Source organism: Podarcis liolepis (genome assembly GCF_965112155.1).
Source record: "Podarcis liolepis genome assembly, chromosome: 3".
Taxonomy (NCBI): domain Eukaryota; kingdom Metazoa; phylum Chordata; class Lepidosauria; order Squamata; family Lacertidae; genus Podarcis; species Podarcis liolepis.
In genome coordinates this window covers 84,363,183-84,384,946 of record NC_139557.1, presented here as the reverse complement: position 1 = coordinate 84,384,946, position 21,764 = coordinate 84,363,183, and the positions used below count along the sequence as shown (strand labels likewise).

At 43.9% G+C, this 21,764-nt stretch overlaps 1 protein-coding gene across 12 annotated transcripts in view; it reads right to left on the bottom strand.

The window, feature by feature from the left end:
- Window positions 1-21,764, bottom strand: part of LTBP1 (latent transforming growth factor beta binding protein 1) — a 217,664-nt gene that overhangs the window by 171,862 nt on the left and 24,038 nt on the right. For 3 of the 12 annotated variants that reach the window (XM_083497053.1, XM_083497054.1, XM_083497055.1), the window contains exons 1-3: window positions 19,155-20,515; window positions 15,627-15,697; window positions 599-884 (exon numbers count right to left, since the gene is read on the bottom strand). In XM_083497053.1, the coding sequence (XP_083353179.1) occupies window positions 599-884; window positions 15,627-15,697; window positions 19,155-19,618 (821 nt within the window). In that variant the 5' untranslated portion in view covers window positions 19,619-20,515. Of the gene's footprint in view, window positions 1-598; window positions 885-15,626; window positions 15,698-15,867; window positions 15,963-16,155; window positions 16,305-19,154; window positions 20,518-21,764 lie in introns of those variants that run through there. The other 9 variants (XM_083497044.1, XM_083497052.1, XM_083497056.1 and 6 more) reach the window with 6 other exon arrangements.

Below are 21,764 nucleotides of genomic sequence, written 5' to 3'. Positions count from 1 at the left end.
TTCCATGGCAGTCACATCTCAGTTACTTCCTCAAATCCAAGTTTTCTCTCCCCCATGCCTCACTGTAATCCAGTACATCCCATGTGGCAAGTCAGCCAGCCAGCCAAAGATGCTGATAGGTCTTTCTATCACTTGAATATGGGGGAGGAAAAGGATGTCACTAGCTAATGAACAGATTCACTGTCATTAGCAGAGGCTAATGATCACCATCTATTTGTAGAAATGTTTCCTGATCACAAAAGAGAGGAGGAGAACACTGAACCTTTGCTAGAACTAAACACCAAATGTGAAACATTAAATTATCCTGGCAAGTCTTCTGTAGGAGCAAAGAGGGTAAAATTTGGACCAATTTTATTTGCCAGCCCAGCCTTGCAAATTAGCTCCCCAAAAATTCCTGAGTATGATGCATACATAAATACCATACAAAACCTTCTGCTCCCCACCCATATCTGCAACTTTGCTACAAAAAACAGTACAACTGCTGAAATGCATCCTTTCTTTTCTACAGGAGAGGGCCTTCTGGCCTTGTTCACATGTAATGCTAAGCACAAGAAAAAACAACTTTTTTAAAAAACACACAATGAGGGAAAAGACTTACTGTGATTGCATCTGCTGTGGTAATCCAGAGGGTTTCTGCTTTAGTGTAAAGGTCATCTGAGCCATGGGATTGACCTTTTGTTGGACCTGAACCTTCTTTGAAAAGGTCTGCTGAACAGACCGCTGAGGAATAGGCCATGGTGGAGTCACAGGACCTGGTCCTCCAGGAGAAGCCGTTTCTTGCTTACTAGCATCCTCACAAGTGCTGCCTTTCGTCCCAGGTTTACACACACAAAGCTGTGGTCGCAGACACATCCCTCCATTTTGGCATGGTGGTGAACAGTTAGCTAAACAAAGAAGAGAGAAACAAATGGAACAATTAAACTCTCTTCACGATACAATGTGAACATTACAGGTTTTTGAGGCAAAACTCTTATCCCTTGATTAACCAAGAGGCTTATCAGGGGTGGAATGCCTGCAGGCCAAATTAGGGGTCTGATTTGGCCCATGGGGCTGCTTCCCCCCCCAAAAAAAATGCCCACACCTAAAGTATGCTCCCAATTGCTCCTTGGCAAGAAAGGTTTGCTGTGTGCACCAATCAGGTGATGAACATTTGGAGCACAAGCATCACTTGGACTGGCTGCACTGCAGAGTTTGGTATTGGGGACTCCGTATTACAGTCAGTCCCTGCCCATGCTGTAAGTACTGGTCAACTGGCATTTACAGCAAACCCCAGTGGGAAATGTTTCCCTTGCCCATGCCGTCTGAAATCAAACTGGGGAAAGAAAGCTCCTCACCTGATGTCATGGTGACATCAAGTAGCTCACAAGTGGGCAGCCGCACTCACCTATCAAAGTAACCTGTAGGGCTTGGGAGAGGTTAAGATCCAGCCTGCCTGCCAGAAAGATCCACTCCCCCACCCGAGGTAAATGGTGCAAATTGGCAGTATATGAATAGGGTTTTGGGTTTTTTGTTGCTTTGACTATGTAGCATTTACTGATGTAGGTATTTACTGCTACACATAATATACACAGTTTATTTGTGCTTGGCCCTCACCTCATGCTTGGCCCTAAACCAATTTGATATCTGGCAGTAAATTAAGAACGTCTACAGGGAGACAATCCCCTTTTCACCAAACTACAGAGAAAATCTTCATACGGACTATTTTCTGCAAACAAATACTTCTCAACATAAAAAGGCTCATGTTATCTTCACACATTAGTGCATATTCCCACAAGGTCACCATCTCATTTAAGGAGGAAAGTATATCATTTAAGAAAGAGAGGTTTTAAAAGCTCGGTCTCCTGTCCACAGTAACTTTGGTGTTGCTGATAGCTGGGACACAAAAAGCTCTGTAAATCCTTAGGAGGCTGAAAATCTTTCTGACATTGCTTAGAGATGCCTAGGGCTGTTTCAAACGTTACTAAATTTGCATGTTTGCCATTGGTGGCGGTGGGGAATAGTTTCGCTTGGTAAGCCCTGGGAAGTTCTATTTAGCTGCCCTTGTATATGCAGTGCAAGCCCCACAAAAGTTGTTGCCCACAAATCCAAAGCAGCTCACCAGCCATTTATGCACAGCAACCCCCACTCCTACATCTGAAGTATATGTGGATAGGTGAGCCACTCAGTAAAACAGTGTTGAGGGCTAGTAACTGTTACAGACTTTTGCGCAAGGATATAATAAATATCAACACGGACATTGAGTCACTATGAAAATGGCTTAGGATGCATCTGGGAAAGGCAAATGAGAACTGTGTTTAACAATTTTTTATCCTACACACAATTTATTGACAGTAACCATTCAGTAAATAGATGTTGTCCTGTGAAAAGGCATGGAGGTGAGGGGGTGGGAGGGAGAGAGTTGAAGACAAAGCTATACAAATCTTTCCCACATTTTTGTTTGTTTTCACTCTGAAACAAAAAAAGTACACACTCCAATACACATCAAGTGAATTTCCCTCTTTGAAATCAGTTCCATACCGTCAGTGAGGTTTGTGAGCTGCCTTCCATCTGGACTGAGAACCAATTGTTATTTCCAAAACTCAGATTGCTTTCAGATCCCAAACATATATAAAACATAACCTCAGTGTTCTTTTGTCCTCCCTGACTCAAGGGGCCTTTCATAGTATATAACATACTGTGGAGAACTGGCTATGTCAGACAAGCTCTCTAAGAGCAGCCTAACACCTGCTAAACCATAACAATTAATTCGGGTGAGAATAAGAGGGGATTAGTGCATTAGCATGTAGTTGTTTTGGACACAAGTTCCATTCAAAGTTCTTCTGAATCCCCTCTAGCTAAGGCAGACAGGGCTTTGGCAAAGCACTTATGTTTCAATCTGCCACTGGATCTCTTGCCCCAGAACAATTCCATACCATTCCATCTACAAATAAGAGGAATATATATTTGTATTTCACCAGTGTGGCTGATTTTAAATGCTCACTGGAAAGTCAACTATTGGTTTTATGTCATGAACTGCCCTGAGATCTATTAGTGAAGGGCAGTATACAAATTTAACGAATAAAATAAAGTAAAATAATCACATTCAATGCCTTAGGGGGTTCTGCACCCACGTGTAGTCATATTTCCTGGCTGTTCCAATATAAACTCATTTTTGGTCTCACTCTCATCTTTTAAGCATGATGTGGAAGACTCGTTCCTTTTAAATATATTGTCAGGTGAGCATTTTAATTTTTGTGTATTGCTTTTATCTTATTTTAATATCTTTTGTTTTATTTTACTATGCAAGTCATTTTGAGGCAGAGTGCAAAAAAGTGACATAAATAGCAATAGTAATGATTCCCTCTGCTGCCATTCAAATTCAATGTGCTGCCCCTCCCACTTCATGCCTGCCAAAACTTATGACCGGTTCCAAGTGGTGCCCTCAACTGTCACTTCACCCAGAAGATTGCTCAATAATGTAGAGTTGGAACATCCGGGGACTGTGTGGAGGCATGCAACTTACTTCCTCCCCCCACCCCAGTTTCTCTTGCATCTGCTGCCAGAGCCAGAGGATACGTGAGACAGAAGAAGCCCAGTGGGCAAGCTTCAGCCTGTGAGGCGCTATCTTCTTCTGGCTCTTTCAACAAGCAGTTCCAGGCCAGAAAATTCAAGTGCAGAGTGAAAATTTGGAACATCAGAGACCTAGGGAGAAATGTATGCACACCTTTCCCATGCCCAGTAACTATTATGCAATTATCTAATTTATTAAACTTTCAACATAGTGTAAGCCACCTCAAGACCTTCAGTTAGTAGGTGAGTTTAAATCCTTCAGTTAATTATGGTAATTAATTTGAGTTAAGGTATTGCAAGCTGCACTGAGGATTCCAAACTGCAATTGGGTCTCAGAGCCTTGCCTCAATTTATCTATCACAGCCTGTGGGTTCTTCTCTCTTCTGGAGATGCATGAGCTGAAATCTTCCCTCTATTGCCACTTTTCTGCTCCAACATGCTCCCCTGGTGCCTCCCTGTTGGTCTCAGACTGTACCAACTCCAGCCTCCCTTGGCTGCCTCTGCAAACAATAACTCTGGCTTTGTGTTTTGGTTTAAGAGATCAGCTTCACTCCAGCCCAAATCTGATAAGGTCTTGGCAACATTTTAATCCATCTTTCATTTACCCAAGTTAGTATAAATATTCTCAACTGGGTTACCCATCATTCCCAGCATATCTGAAAATAATTATACTTGACATTCCCAACTGGGTGGAGAAAACCTAAATACATGTTGCTGGGAAGTTGGCAAAAGAATTAAAAATAAAGACTAGAACTCAGGTTAGGTTACTGCACCACTATATATTCATATACAGACAAACACATATATGTAACAAAAAAAGGAAGAGTTTATTTTTATTACAGTGAAGACACATAATTTAAGATCCAGGTTAGGAGGTGCAAATAAAGGATGAAATGTGCTGGAATGCTGCCACCCATAATTTCCCAAAGTTACATAGGAAGCTGATGCACAGATCCCAAAGACATGTTTTGTGAGATTCATAAAATCTGTACAATTTTCAGACACGGGAAAAGGTCAGACACTTCTGTTTCCATTTGCTTATGGTATTGTGACTTTATGATATTAGTGTACAAACATCACACTAAGTCCAGCCTTGAGGATCCAGACACACCAGCATTATGGTTCCTATTTGTTCCCAATACTTATTGAATCTCAAACAAAATACATTTACTGGGACTGTATAGAAAAAAATACATCTAGGCAACTGAGAATCCAATATTACAGTTCAGAAACTTATTTAACAAGAGCAAAAGTAATTTACATGATCCTCCCAAATGTTAAATGTCAAAAAATGAGCATTCAAAGAAAAACCCTCCCTCGCTTACGATAATGACAAAGGAGATTTATAAACATTAATGGATTTTCTCCAATATTTCCCCAAATAACTAAGAAAAATTATTAAGCCTAACTCTTTTCTGAAAGGCAGATGTTTATTTAATTATAAATTATATGTTAGCTATTAACCCTGCAGCCAGAATCATACTTTGGTTAAATCCATGAAGTTCATCCAGTTTTACATATGATGACTATAAAACACTACACAGTCTTCTCCTCTTTTATCATCTGGCTTCAGCACACAAACAAGCAGCAGCATGTCCAATTCACATGTGAAGGGAATAAATTTGAGTCAAATTGTTTTTTATGCAATCGCTGGCAGCAGGTGAGAAAATGTTGTATTGAGTCATCATGGCAATTTCCAGCTGCCCTTCCATTGAAGTTATAATAGCAAACAGTATCAGATCACCAATGACAAAACACAAGGCTCCAGATTTAGCTCAGGATAAAAAAGATTTTACCTCTTGTGCCTATAAAAAACACTATATATATCACACACACACACACACACACACCATCCAGTAAGGTAAGTTACAGAAAGCAAAGAGTAAGGTTACCATAACTTCCATCATAGAGCTTCAGTATGCGGATGACAACATAGTGTGTGCATGCTCAGAGGATGACCTCCAAACCATCCTAAATATCTTTGCAGAAGCTTACGAAAAGCTTGGCCTATAACTCAACATACAAAAAACCAAAGTGCTGCACCAACAAGTACAAAATAACCCCTCTGCAGCGCCACAAATCCAACTCAATGGTGTAATGTTGGAAAATGTTGATCACTTCTACCTAGGCAGTTATCTTTCCACAAGGGCCAACAATGATGCTGAAATCCAGCATCGCCTGAGCTCTGCAAGTGCGGCTTTCTCCCAATTGAAGTGCAGAGTGTTTGAGGACCGGGACATTCGCAGGGAAACCAAAATGCTTGTTTACAAAGCTATTGTACTACCAACCTTACTATATGCTTGTGAAACATGGACCACTTATAAACGCCATCTCCAACTCCTCGAAAGATTCCACCAAGGGTGTCTCCGAAAAATTTTACCCATCACTTGGGAAGACAGGCGAACTAATATCAGTGTACTGGAAGAAGCAAAGATCACCAGTGTTGAAGCAATGATTCTTCAACATCAACTTCGTTGGGACTGGTCATGTTGTGCGGATGCCTAATGGTCTTCCAAAGCAACTACTCTATTCCAAACTTAAAAATGGAAAGCGTAATGCTGGTGGTCAACAAAAGAGGTTTAAAGACTGACTCAAGGCAAATCTAAAAAAATGTACTATAAACACTGACAACTGGGAAACACTGGCCTGCGAGCGCTCCAGTTGGAGAACAGCCTTTACCAAAGGTGTCATGGGCTTTGAAAACACTCAAACTCAGGACACAAGGGAGAAGTGTGCTAAGAGAAAGGCACGCTTGGCAAATCAACTCCCATCTGGAAACCAATGTCTCCACTGTGGGAGGACGTGCGGATCCAGAATTGGCCTCCACAGTCACTTACGGACTCATTGTTAAAACCGTGTTTATAGAAGACAATCTTACTCGGCTACAAGTGATCACCAAAGAAGAAATAAAGTTACAAAGTGCTGTTATGTTAAGGTTGTACCTTATTAACAGCCCAATCCAATGCATCTTCTCTAAGAAGTAAGGATGAAGATCTCATCAGCAAATTCCTCTCCAATACTGTTGTATCTGGGGATCTCAGGAGCTAACACTCAACAGCAGGCCTGTACAGAGTTTGTCTGAGGCACAGGGCAGGAGTCTTATTAGAATAAAGTTATAAACTCAACGCGGGTGGCGCTGTGGGTTAAACCACAGAGCCTAGGACTTGCTGATCAGAAGGTTGGCGGTTCGAATCCCCACAACGGGGTGAGCTCCCGTTGCTCGGTTCCTGCTCCTGCCAACCTAGCAGTTCAAAAGCACGTCAAAGTGCAAGTAGATAAATAGGTAATTGGTGTTTCCGTGTGCTGCTCTGGTTCGCCAGAAGCGGCTTAGTCATGCTGGCCACATGACCTGGAAGCTGTACACCGGCTCCCTCAGACAATAAAGTGAGATGAGCGCCGCAACCCCAGTCGGTCACAACTGGACCTAATGGTCAGGGGTCCCCTTTACCCTTTTATAAACTCAACTGAAAAAGCAGCCAGTTCCTGGCAATAGGTTGCTGACCCGCATAGCCTTCTGAGGCCCAGGACAATTGTACCCAGCTACCCAACCGCTTTTGCATGGGCCTGCCCAACAGAGTTAGGAAAAGAGCATGAGGATACAAACCATAATATATAATGCTGCAACTGTCTCAGGTGTCTCCACTCTGTCCCCCTGGCTATATATTACTACTGTGCCTTCTCTGACCTGTATTGCACTACAGTGGTACCTTGGGTTACATACGCTTCAGGTTACAGACTCCGCTAACCCAGAAATAGTGCTTCAGGTTAAGAACTTTGCTTCAGGATGAGAACAGAAATCGGGCTCCGGCGGCAGCAGGAGGCCCCATTAGCTAAAGTGGTGCTTTAGATTAAGAACAGTTTCAGGTTAAGGATGGACCTCCGGAACAAATTAAGTACTTAACCCGAGGTACCACTGTAATCTTTTTCCATCCCCAAAGCAGGCAATAGTGCCTCCCAAACAAGGAAAGCACTACCCTCCATATAAAGCTAATCTCTCTGTTGGCAAGGGCCCCTGTAAGTAAGCAATGGTGGTTGGCAAGGCCACGTTGCTCACTTGATTTCCCAACATGGAAGTCACTGTTGGTAACTTGAAAAGGGGAACAGGGAAGGAGGTTGGTGCGGTGCAGGTACTGTGGCAGAGTCAATCAATAGGGCATATTTGTTCATGACGTGGACATGATTGCATCTTTTATCATTAAGATGCTGTCTGTCTGAAGTGATAATACTTGCATTGTACACCAAATTATAATAACCTTCCCCCCCCCCCTATTATGCCCATTCACAAGTTGTGCCAGAAATGTCTGTGACAAAAAAACCCAAAAACAAAACCAGAATAAGGGTGCATAATAGGCACAACTGGATCAAAACGATCCACAATAATAATAAAGGAGTATGCCAGTTTACGAAGTCTTCACTAGGGTCAGGATGCCTAGGTTTCTGAGCAGCTTTGAAAACAGAAACAAGTACAATTGATGCTCCTTATTTTCCTCAGTAGGAAAACATTATAAATATGTTTTTAGAAGTTTGGATTTTTAAAAAGTCAGCTTCTCTACTTCAGACTGTTGAAAATTAGTCTTGTGTTATTTCGTGGTTAGTATAATGGTTTCTGCATTCTCCAAAACACGGCAAGCTCTACCCTTGGGTAAATCCCAAGCAAGTGCTCAAACAAAACAACACGTCAAGTCTGGCTGTGATCCTATACTCACTTACAAGGAAGTAAGCCTCAGTGAAATCAACAGGACTTAATTCTGTTTGTACCATCATAATACTATCTAGGCACCATAATAGGATCTAGGCACCATCACAAGAGGGAGAGGAAGCAAAATGGGCAGCAAGAAGGGACCTATCTCACCTCTAGGGAACTTGTGAAGTGAATTTGTGTATGCCTCTTCTCCCACACTCCCCTTTTCTTTACGTGGCCCAGTAGTTCTTACTACTTCTAGGAACGAAGCACTTTGTGGTTGCCTAGGAACTGCGCAACATGTTCCCAAAGATGAAACCATTATGGGTCATGGAGTGGGTTGTAAACGGCTGCCTGAAGACTTGTAAACTGCAGCTGCTGCTCTCAGTTATCCCTGAAATTGTGTGTGCTGCAACCTGGATGGTATAAGGGTGACTTAAAGCTTCAAACCCTCAATGAACCTGCCCTGCTACATACATTACTAGATGGTTAACATAAGCATCTATATCAGATGAACTCTGATACCACTCAGAGGTCATGGTTCTCAGTTACAAAATAAGCAGCAGGCTTCTAAGTCTCAGCATGAAATACGAATCCATTCATTTGAAGAGTAGAGACATACAGGAAGATATAGCACAGAATTTACACCACAGAGTCTAATCATGTATTCCATCCCAAAGGCCAAATAAAGCTAGCATTGTTTTTTAAAGGGGCAAAAGGATAATTAGAGCTATCAGAATGCTGATAAATAGGAATAACTGGTGCAGGGGCACATAACATTTAGCATATTTCCTTCGAAATGTCTGAGTTGCTATTGCTTATACAAAATGGCAATAAAACCTCATTTTAAGAATGTAAAAACATAGAGCCCTGCTGGATCAGGCCAGTGGCCCATTTAGTCCTGCATCCTGTTCTCACAATGGAAAGTCTACAAGCAGGATGTGACTGCAACAGCACTCTTCCACTACTGCAGTTTCCAGCAGCAGATATTCAGAAGCACATGGCCTTCAACAGTGGACAAAGAACATATCTATCCAGGTAGCAACCATTGATAGCCTTAGCATTCATTTTCTTGAACTGTCCAAAATATAGTGATACATTGCAATGTAGAAAAGGAAAGAGTATCACCCCGGCCCCACAAGGTGCTGTGATAAAACCGTCACAGCTCCTTCTACCGCCAATGGGGGAACAACAAGCAACACCCCAGCCCCATGAGGCACAAGGGTGAAACCGCCAAAGAAAGAAGGTAAGGTGCAGGCAAGTCCTACCCACAATATACCACTGGGTGAAGGCGCCATAATGCTCTGGCCCTTAATATATTGTCTAGGAGTTGTTCATCACCCAGGCCTACTGTCGAGAAATAATCAGGGAAGCAAGCATGACACAAAGCAAAAAGCAGACATGTCCCTCGCAGGTTTGATGCAAACCATACTTTGCAAACCAGGATTAGAAGTTATCAGTTTTCAGTCCTGGTCTGCAGGCAAGCACAAACCAGTTTGCCAGTTTGGATAAAAGAGCAAACCACAGCTTTCATCAAACCAAGAAGGGAATCACAGTGCAAGATTGGAAGGAATAGTTGGAAATGCATGAGAACAATGGTTTTGCCAGGTTCATTCACATAAGTTCATATCATAGTTTGGCATTATGTTTGGGTCAGACTATAATGTGTAGCATGCAATACATAATTGTTCAAGCTGCAGTGATAATTCCTTTTACCTCTGTGGATAAAAATTCCTTCTGTGTGGAATGCAATAAAATAGCCAAATTTATTTTGAGAGATCAAGTGGAACCATATCCCTGCATATACCGGCTGCAAGGATATGAAATAATTCCACCATGTGCAATTAATCCTTAACTTCAAGTTCTTGTGTTAAGTTTATTTGAATAACCTAGCCCCCTGTGCAATCACTGGATCAATCTCTCTCTCAGTTATTGTTAGTACAGCAGTGTAAGTCAGGGACAAATGATTTCTGCAGTTCTGAAATCTCACTACTGAAACAAAGAAAAGAAAGAGAACCACAATAAATTTATTTGCCTGATAAATTCAAATTAATGTGAACTCATCCTCTACCTCTCAGTCACATCCTTTACCTCCCTGGATCTTGGCAGCCCTGCTGTCAAAGCTGCCTGGCTACTCCAACAGCACACAGCAATTCCTACCTCATATCCTAGACGATCTCCCCTCCCCTCTTTTATCTTGGCCTTTACTAATTGTTTTTGTTCACTCTTGTCCTCCACCCATCACTATTATAGATACCTCCTCTGTGTCTCACTCTCCTCAGTTACTGTAACTTTCAGACTTCCAGCTCAGCTTTACAGTTTTTAGCTTCCCTCTTTGGTCAATACCATTCCGTAATTTCCCACTGCATAAAGATAAATGAATGCATTCTGCACGAATTAAAAATGGAATTCTTACAGTTTTGGGGTACTATCTCACCAGTGGACTAATACCATATCCTTTATTTCAACACTTTACTTTGGAGGGGGGAAAGCTCTTTTACAATTCTTTCATTATCAGAGGCTTTAATATTGCAACTATCTTGATCTTCTATACAGACATTGTCCTTGCCGTACTTAATCTTGTGCCCTAACAAAACAGCAAGTTTTCGGATTTGAACAACACAGCACAATAAGAATCTTCGGCTCTCTGAAGTTATAAATAAAATGGCAAAGTGCACAAATCATATCCAAACTGCTACTGTAACATTTCAGGTGCCTAGAAACACCAGAATTGCTATGCTGGATCCTAAAAATGATTTCATTATCCTGATGAAATTGTTCTCCAATCTCTACACATAGTACTTTGCAGTGTGTTACAAGTCTTTGGCTAATTAAACAATCTATGGATTTTTATAGTGCGGTGGGGGTGTGGTATTTTCGTTTGTTACTATGTTATGTGTTTTTGTGTTTTCGTATTGTAAACCATCCTGGGATGAAGGGCAGTATATAAACTGAATAAATAAATTAAAATAAAGTTTTCATGACTTGTGACCCAGCAAACCATACCTTGCAAGTGCTTAACAGCCCCCCCCCATGCTTTTGCAATATATGGGTCACCACTATATATAGTTGGTGGGCTTGACATTGCTGAATGGACCACAAGCTGCATGGGCCTGCACTAATGTCAATCCTTCAATATAAGGCAATGAATCCAACGCGCACTCTCCTCCCTCTTTGCTGTGGCTCCTATGTCAACCTGGTTTGATCAGGCTATATTTCAAAAAAGTAAGCAATGCACTAACACCTTGTCTTATACTCACTACACATAGGTTCAAATCCCCTATTCAGTCTACAGCTTCAACAGAAGATGACAGTATGACAAACTCAGAGCAGGCCTGTTTTATCTTTTTCATGTGGTAACCACTTGGCATGGTGCCTTCTCCATGCCAATGCCATACTGTGTCAAGGCGGTCATCTCATTAATCTTAAAAATTGTACTGGGGAGTTTCCATTCCAGCACAAGGAACGGAGACTGCTGGTGTGGAAATCTTTGTGCTGGTTGGGAAAAAAAACCCTACATTATAAACAGCTGCATGTTATGACAACTGCATAGAGAATATACCATATACAGGATATTTCTAAAAGCTTCTGCACTATAAAGATAACACATAGACAGGCTTCTCAGCTGACCTATGACAGAATACACACACACACACACACACACTTCCTTTTCCTCATCAGCTCTCTCTGCCCAAGGCCTAATTCTACACATTAATTTTTAAATGTCATCATTATTTTCATGCGGTGAACGTTCCTTCAGAATTTACAGCCACAAGGTATTTATTACATTCTGCAGAAGCTAAACTTTCCAGTGAGCCTCCACTGTATGGTGAATATTAAAGGAAAATGCTCGCAGCTTGAAAATTGTGAGGAAATGTTATCTCTTGGTGGTGTTGCGATGTAAAAAGTGATGGCAGAATCTGTTCTACAGAAGCCTTGTTCATACTTTGCTGTTTACATGTAGACTCAATGTGTGGGAAGGAGAATGGGGCTACGCCTGGCAGCTCCAGCATCACATGTCCCAGCCCCCCAGCCCTGACACCCATGCACTCCATGGAACTTCAGTAAAGTGGAGCCACCCCACACACAGGTACATATGCATAAGCTCCCCTCTACATATAATCTGTTGAATACATGGACATCAAGAGGCTGAACCAGCAGACACTCTCAACTCTCCCCTCCACGTATTGGTACCTGCCCCATTATGCTTCAGGAGTGGAGGCAGCTGATTCAGACCCACTATCTCCTATAGATTCAATGAATGAAAGGTTAAATTGTCTAAATGATCTTTGGCCTTGAAGGTCAGAATCTGTCTCCTCACCTTCCAGCAGTTTCCATCTGCCTTCCTAGTTTTCCCAATGTGTGGGGGGAAACCAACTTTGTAGGCAATGGCAAATTTTATACTCCTTTTTACATTCAGTAGTAATGGTTACACACACCAAGTCCCCTAATCCAGGGCTCCACTAGAAAATCTCTAAACATGAACAATGGAAAAAGGTATTACTGTGTTTGGAGAAACCAATGCAATGCATTTACAGGATTTTGCAGCTGTGGAAAAGAAAGGGATACTCCTAAGTAAGGCCCAATAAACAGATTCCTTAAGAAGGGCTGGAAACCGTGAACCACTAGCTCCTCCCAACTGGTGAAACATTCAACCTGAATGTTAGCTTAGATCTTACAAGAATGTACATCAAAATGCAAATGTACTGCTGTAATAACATAGGCATCAGTAGCAGATGCTCAGACTAATAAAATCATTGTTTGTTACACATTAAAGATGGATTATTTGTTGTCTGGGACAAAACGGAATGCACTACATGACAGTTGTCCTCAATAAAACTATTTCTACTTCCATATGCATACCAGGAGTCAGACATTCTATCCAGAATTTATTGCATTTGTTTCCATATGTAAATGTTGAAACAAACAGAAGCATTTATTTCAGTCTATGCAAAATGAAGGTCTGTGTGGGACATCTGGAGACCAGACCCTCAATGGCTTCTTTAGCTGCACAGGAACAGACTGAAACTACGCCCTGCACCAGCCAAGTGGGATGCAGCCAACTAGCTCTTGCCTACCTGCCACATATTTTCCCTTGGATAGGGCTTTATGTGCTCTACAATTCCACGAAAACTCTCCACAAATACCGAATTCAGTATGGGTGTAGAATTACCCTATGAATCTAAGCCTATCTTGAAAAGAAAAGGTATTTCGAGCCCTTATGACTAGTGCCAGAAGAGGGGCAGAGTGGGCTGCTGGAGTATTTCACTGCTCTTTCGGCAGCCCACTGCCCTCCCAAAAGGCAAGGTGACTGCTTTGCCTCCTTCCAGTTCAGCTTAGAAGCCAAGTGGGCTGTCAAGAGATATGAAACACTCAGCCCTTCCTCTAGAAGCTTACTGTAATTCTATGCTGGGCAGGGGAAGACCTCTCCTCCAAACTGGCTGCCAGTGAAGGCAAAGAGCACATCATCCCGGCAGCCCCTACTTGGGGCTCAGGGGTTGAAACCCCAGCCTTCACTTCTAGCATAGAAACCAAGCAGGCAGGTATCTCCCTGTTTCTACACTGGAAGCACTGGAGGTGAACTTCCTTCCTGTACATCTAGCACAGAAACACACCAGGCCGGTGGCAAAGGGATACAACAACCCATGTTTCTGCGACCAGCAGTAATCAAGACTCAGAATCAGAGGCTGTGGTCTCCTGATGAAGAATCCAGACAAAGTTCAGGGATCTGAGCCAGCTGCTGGACATTAGGAGACCATTCTGCCTGAGCCTGTCAGACAGGAGCAACTAGAAGAAACTCCCATACCACAAGGGCAAATATGGCCAGAGCCAAGACCCTCACAAGCATTTTTCCTGAATCCAAGGACCCAATACTTCCCACAATACCTCACCAGTCTAGCGGTAGAGGAAGTGCCCCAGGCTATGGAACTGAGGAGTGCCCATCTTCAGGTCAGAGGTTTTTCCTTAAATTCTCTACAACAGGGAGGAGCCTAGGAAAGGTACTCTAGAAGCTGAAGCTTGAAAAGGCTGTCTGCTCTCAACCTCTGTTGGAGCAAGTTGCTCACTCAGAGCTATCCGTGGTCCTGACCTGCCTTGCCCCAAGGGATCTGGTATCAGACCAGAACATGACAGACATACAGCCTGATTTCTATGCTGGAAACATAGGCCAGGGCTTCGCCTACTGGATGTCTAGCATAGAAATCTATCAGGCTGGCAAGAGAGACACAGACCACTTCATCCCTCTGCTGCCAGTTCACTGCACAGGCGGCTCTTCCTACATGCTCAGCATAGAAATGGAGCAGGCTGGAAAAAGAGACAGGCAGTGACCATTCCTGGCCCATTCCTGTTTTCTGTGTCTGCAATCTACCCATAAGAGAAGCTGGAAAAGAAAGGAGAGGGTGCTCTATCCATACTTCAACAGCAACTCTTATGAGTAAAAAGCAGGCAGGTAATTTTGGAGTGCTAATTTATAAGGCTGCCTTAATGAATTTAAAGTGGGAAGGCTAAAATTTCTAAAATCAAGAGCTGCATGAAAAAACAACACCCAACAACAACAAAAAAGCCACCACACAAACAAATTCAGGTGGCAGCACTGAGGCCACCACAGAAATGGTCCTGCTTCTTGCAGAGGCTGATCTGGCAAACATGCAAGACGGAATTCAGAGCAAGTTGCCACTTGCAGATCTTAACTGACAACAGAGGATCATACACAAAGATGTTCTACCCTGAATTCCCATGCTTATATGAAATGATTGCAGGCTAAAATTAATTGATATTAATAAGGAACCTTAATCTGAACATGATAAAACTACTAAGCCCTGCAGGGGGGGAAATACACTGCACTGTGTAAACAAAAAAAACAGCCCGGTGGAGAATATAAGCTATTTCAGTTTTATTTGTTTTGTCAATTACTTCCCCTTATTTTATGCATAGATTTAATTCATTTAATCAAATCAGAATATGTTCCCTTACCATGCAGGTATGACACAGGGGATTTCCTGCAACAAATACATGAATGGGGCTGTGCCTCAAGCCATTAGCTGGCCACACAATGGTAGACCTTGTAAGGTCCTTGATGGCTTTATTTATTTATTTATAGAGTTGTACCCAGCCTTTCAAATTATCCTCAAGGGGGCTTACAATGGATCGATAACACACACATACACTGTACATGAAGAAGACCTCACAATCCCGCAGGTGATGTTTCCCTTCAGTTTTGTAGTCATGGGGCAAACTGACAGTTAATCAGAAGGGGGAAGCAAGCTCCTTGCCTTTGCTCTTCCCTGGACAATATTTGGGGATAGATGGGCTGGTCTCCTTCTTGCTGCGATATTTTTTGCCATGATGGAAGCCACTGCTTAAGGAAAGAGATTACACTGCACACATGGTTACTTACGTTTGGTGCACCTCTGAGAGCCAGGAGCTTTGCTCCAGCCGTGACAGCACTGCCCTCCACAGACATTCACCCTGCAGCAACAGGAAAGAAAGGAAACAATTCACCACAGCCCCTCTTATAACCTCATCAACGGCCAGGTGCAGCACTCTCTAAATCCAGCTACAAATCAATTGCACACTTCTCCCCCTCCCTTCTCGCCCCCATTAGGGAATGAGGCCCTTGCAAAAGAATTGCTCCTCACCTCAATGCAGGGGTGAGATGGGAAAGAGCTGAAAAGGAGAGAGAACTAACATGCTAAAGGAGGAAAGACTCAGCAGACACCAGCTCACTGTAATGAATGCTAGGAGTTGGCAAGGAACAGTAAAGTTTAAAGCCTGAGGGAGGGCAATTATAAATGTTCTAAATAAGAATAAGACACTCATTGTTCTTTAGCACTCCAGCCTCAAGCTCGTAACAGATGAAAATAGGCCTCCCCTGGCTTGTTGTGCTTCCTAACAGGGAGTGGAGAGCTTTCTTTATCTGTAGTTACCTCACTTTCATTACATGTGACCTCAAGGCACATCCCTCTTGGCTGCATAAGCATGAGAAAGCGTGCAGACGTCCAAATGTCTCTGTTGTTTACATTCTCATCACCTTCCCAAAGATTAGGCCCTGAAGCCAGCCATAATCAGTGAAGAGCCACAGCAGGATATCCAAGGAGAAAGGGAAAGAAAGCCCTAAAGACTTAGCACCAAGACAGCTGAAAGGATCAAGGTCAGATTCAGCCCTTTCCAGGCTTAAACAGGCCATATTAGGAGACAGGTTTTGAGGTACCATAAAAGAGTAGCCAGTCATCAACATGCAACGGGCACCCATTTGGATTTTCTGCACGTGTCGACAAAATTCATTGGGCCATCTCTGTGAAGGGTGCCATCCACATAAGCCATCTTGCTCAGTGGCTGTCAAACCTTAGTACCTAACAATCTCCCTCGTGGAGTTTTTGTCTGATGTCTTACCCCAATACCTTTTCTGCAACCTTGTCCATTTTCTAGGATCCCTCTCTTGTGAACACATGAAAAGGTGAGACATACTTAACAATCTATTGCTGTGAATATGATCTATGTGACAAAGTGAAGCCATTAAACGACAAGGCCCAACAGGGTAGAATACTGAATAGCTACTGCAGAAGGAAAATGGCAGAAACAATTTCAATAACCAGGCCTTATGGAACATGTAAAGTTGTAATAAAAAGGCTGCCTTTAGGCATGGCAGCGCCATACCTGCGATGTATGTATCAGGTATTAGTGATAAGAAATTGCAGGGCAGACATTAAGAGTTCCACAAATGTTTGGGTCTAGAGCCATTTAATCAGCTAAATGGATCAATTTTTTTTTAAAAAATTAAACTGTCTAAAAAGCATCTAGGAATAATCAAGCAGCAAAATTTTAAAATAAAAGCCCACTATTTTTAATAATGTACAAGAATTTTATTTTTAATAGTGTACAAGACAGGTGCTATCCTAGAAGAGTTATTCTCCTTTCTCACCCACACAGAAGAGAATGCCTCTTCTAAATGTGGCCTGATGTAATCCATGGAAGCATTAGCAACAACATGAAAAAGGAAGCTGCTCCAGAACTATTTATTCATATGCACACACAAAAATCACAATTAATTAAGATTTCTTGAATGACGGCTCCATAGGCGCCGACTCCATGGGGCCTGAGGGGGCCCGAGCCCCCTCAAAAATTCGTTATTAGGCACCTTGCCAAAAACCGCGCAGGGGACTCCGGCGCGGCCTCCCAAAGTGACCGGGAGCTCCTGAGAAGGGACGGGCAGGTCGGTCAGTCAGAGGAAGACCCCCAGCGGCGGGACTTTAGATAGGAATGGAGCCGCGGGGCCGAGGAACAGCGTATTCGTCGCCGGCGAGGGACCGGGGTGAGGGGAGAATGGAGGGGACGGGAGTTCCCGCCGCCGGAGCGGGGCTTTTTTTCTGGGTTCGGCTAAGGTGACGTTGGTAGGAGGGGGTGGCCGCCTCCCAGCGCGAAGCCTGGGGAGGGCAGGCCGGTTCTTGCATGCAAAAGCACCACTGCCATCCTGCCACCAGTATGGACCCCGGTATGGGCCCCCCCAATATTTTTTATAAGTTGGCGCCCCTGGACGGCTCAACTTTTACCAACTTTTTTTAGTGTGTATGCACTATTGGGCAGGCAGCTGTTTCCTAATGATCAGTCAAATACTACAATGGTAATTTCAAGGATTCCATCATTCTTTTATGATACGTAACTTCAGAAGATGCAAAAGCCTCTTTTCTACATTGACTCATGATTTGTATGATGCCTCCTCGGAAAGTGCCAAAGCCTTTCAGGGAGGGGTAAATATACAAACAACTCCCCATTTGTGCAAGGGTTGTGTTCCAGGTCATTGTACATGTCAGTAGTCAAACATAAGCCAGTTCTGCTACTGCCCCCTTCCGGGGCCAAAAACAACACACGTGTTGGTGGTCATACGTCAATCGGACACATGCAAAATGGTCACCACCTGTGCCAACCCTCAGACAATATTCACAAACAACACTCTCTTAACTGAGAAGGAAAAGGGGGCTCAAATGAACGTTCTGTCCCAAACTTTCTCAAAGGTTCTTGAATATGTCATTGGAATTATAGGTAACTCAAAACTCCCTCAAATTGTGGGAAATCCTTCACTTAAAAAGGCCACCACCACCATTTCAAAGTCTCAAACCTCACCTCAAGCCTTACTTACAGTAGAGGGCAGAACCAGCTCCAAGTCTGGGCCCTGTTGGTCTAGCCTGCCACTAGTGGTGAGTAGCAGAAATTTCCCACCAGCCACCACTTTTATTTCCCACAATGGCACACTGCAACACTACAGCAGGGGCACTGAGGGAAACTAAAATGGCAGCTAGACCTGTTGCTGCAGGGAATGCTAGGCTAAAAAAAAAAAGTCTTTTTTTAATGGAGTCCCATGTGGTCAAGGCCAGGATCCATGGTGGGCCATTTTTGAACCCTAGCAACTGCCCAAGAATGGCAACCTTGCAGCAGTAGGTAGGAATGCCTCTCCCCTCCAAAATATTAAAAAAAATCACCACAAAGCCAAGCCAAGCAAGCACCTCGTGTAATGCTCTCCATTGTCCTCACTTCCCAACCCAATACTCAGCCAGGTGTGAAGCAATACAGCAAAGCCCAGCAGATGGATTCCTCCCCTCACAGCCCGGCCCATTTTTTCTCCACCCTGTGGTAGAGGCTCCAGCCATAATAAATAAATCTTGGGCTGACCCAACCCCCTTAACTGATAGAGAAAGGGGGGGGCAAGGCCGAAAGATAGCGGCCCTACTTCGTTCAGGAGAAGACAGTGAGAAGGGTTGGGGGGAGAAGAGAGGCATTGTGGGAAACACCGAGCATACATTTCATTAAACAAGCGTTCCCGCTTCTGCAGGCGCGCGCGATCAAAGCCCGCCCCACCGGAGGGGGGAGCCGAATCTCTGGCCCGGAGGAAGCGATGCGGCCCCACGGGAAAGGGGCAGCGTCGCCTTACCCCTGCAGCTGCTGCAGATGGGGCTTGGAGTGAACCTGCACGCTGGAGGTGCTGTTGCTCTGACGCTGCTGGAGCTTGGAGCGCGCGACCAGCTTGCCCGCTTTGCTGAAAGTGGAAGAGGCGGCGGGTGCCGCCGGGACGCCGCTGCTCGGCTTGTGCTGGAGTTGCACGGTGGGGCCCAAGCGGAGCTGCACGCTGGGGCCGCTGGCTTTGCTCATCCGGCGAGTCCGCTCCAAGGTGCTGCTGCTGCTGCTACTCCGCCGCGTGCTGCTGTAACGCGTGTTCAGCACCTCCACACTGAACGCGCGCTGGTGCTGCTGCTGCCCGCCGCTCTGCCGGCGGCTGCCCGACGTGCCCGGCAGCACATAGGTGATCGTCCTCCGCTTCGCCTTCTCGGAAGCGTCGAGGGCCGGGGACAAAAAGACACAAGCGCACAGCAGAAAACCCCACCTGATCCAAGCCATTTCCAAGAAACTCCCCGCGGCCACGAGAACTCCGCAAACCCTCGTTGCAGACAAAAGAAACGCACAAAGTTCCTAGTTTTGCAGAGGTGGTGGGGGAAAAAAAAAAGATTGTCTGCAATTCCGTCGCTCCTGGAGTGTGGCTCCTTCTTCCCTTTTATCCTGAAAAGAAAACAAAAAAAGGGGGGCGGAAAGAGCTTTAGCTCCTCTCTCGCATCAGCCGCCGTCCAGGGCTCTCTTTCACCATGTGAGCAACTCCAGGGGAAAAAGTTGTTGCACGGAGTAAGAAAACATTGTTAAGGGAGAGGAAGCTCGGTGGGGTGTGGGGAAACCTCGGCTCCAGGCAGGAGGAGGAGCGGCGGCGGCGGCAGAAGGGTGTTTTCTGGTGGGGTTTTCTCTCTCTTTCCCCCTCTCCTCTCCAAAGAAAAGCTATTTCGGCTGCCGGAGTTTGCTAGTGGTCTAAACGCATGGCTAAGAAATAAGCTTTAAAGCAGTTCAGGCTGAGGAAGGAGGGGGGAAGAGTCTTTTTAAAAAGTTTCTACGGGTGTGCGGCTCCCCTTGAGTGTCAGATCTGCGCAGCCAATCTCAGGCAGGCATGACGTCAGGCAGCCGGTCCTAATTGGGAAAACTATAAAATGGGGCTGGGAGCTCACAGGCACGATCCAGTTTCAAAAACAGAGTTGCTGTAGACCTGAGAAGGCTCCTGGATCTGCGACCTCAGACAAAAGCTCAGTGATGTGCTATTGACGGATCCTTTCGTTCTTTACATTTTGTAAGTGTGGGGCGGCTGGAAGTTAAAAGAGTGATCTTCACCCAGAATACAATGGTGGAAAGCGTGTGCACAATGCCTAAACACCAAGGCAGACAACGCTGAAACGTATCACAACACCAGGGGTTGTACTATCTACCCATACTAAATTCTCATCTTTCCTTTTGTAACTTGCTTTCAAGAAGAAGAAAAATTAAATACAAAACACCAATGCCAGGCTAGTGCTTGATAACTTACGTTTGCAAAGTCACTAACTGCCATTAAGCTGTGATTTGAAAGGGTCTAAGCATTACAAAGTACAAAGGCATATAATATTGGTCATCAGTGTATCAAAAGAATGGCAAAACATCCATTACCTGAACTCCTAAAACTCTTTATGTGCTATTATATACCACACATCATTGAAAAAGCACATGCCATTACATTTTGAGTGTGTAAATGTCAGTAACAATACAGTGCAATTTAATGCTTATTTACTCTGAAGTCAGCTGTACAATGAATGCTCTGTGGTACTTATTCCCAGATAAATATGCATAGGATTTCAGCCTTTAACCCTGATCCAAGCAAACTTTGATATACTACCAAATTAAATCAATAGGCTTCATTCCTGAGTAAACATAAATAGGATCACACTGCACATCTTGGTGAACCCAGTAGAATGTACAGCACAATCCTGCATGTGTTTATTTTGCTGAGGACAATGATACTTATTCCCCTTCTGAGACTAATCCGCTTCACTGATGGCTCTAGTTTGCAAAAGGATATGCTGCAATACAGTGGTACCTCGGGTTACATACGCTTCAGGTTACAGACTCCGCTAAACCAGAAATAGTACCTCCGGTTAAGTACTTTGCTTCAGGATGAGAACAGAAATCATGCTCTGGTGGTGCGGCAGCAGCAGGAGGCCCCATTAGCTAAAGTGGTGCTTCAGGTTAAGAACAGTTTCAGGTTAAGAACAGACCTCCGGAACGAATTAAGTAATTAACCTGAGGTATCACTGTAAATCTGTTAGTCTTTAGGGCACCACAAGAGACTTCGCTGGAAGAGACTAACATGGCTATCCCCCATAAATTATTGGATTATAAATATGTTTAGGATTTCCCCCCCCCTCTAAACTTTAGTCTAAAGCAAATATTTTTAGCAAGAGGAAACAGTATAAATCAATGATTTCATATCATGGAGTACTTGTCTCTCAGGTAAGGGTAGGGAACCTGTACCCCCCACCATGTTTGCTAGACTACAACTTCCAACATCCCTGGCTGGGGCAGAGGCGTAGGAAGGTCAGGTGGTACCCGGTGCAGAAAATTTCTTGTCACCCCCTTTTTTATTTTATTTTTTGCCTGCAAAAATGGTTTTACGTTATTTCATATTTTCTTACAA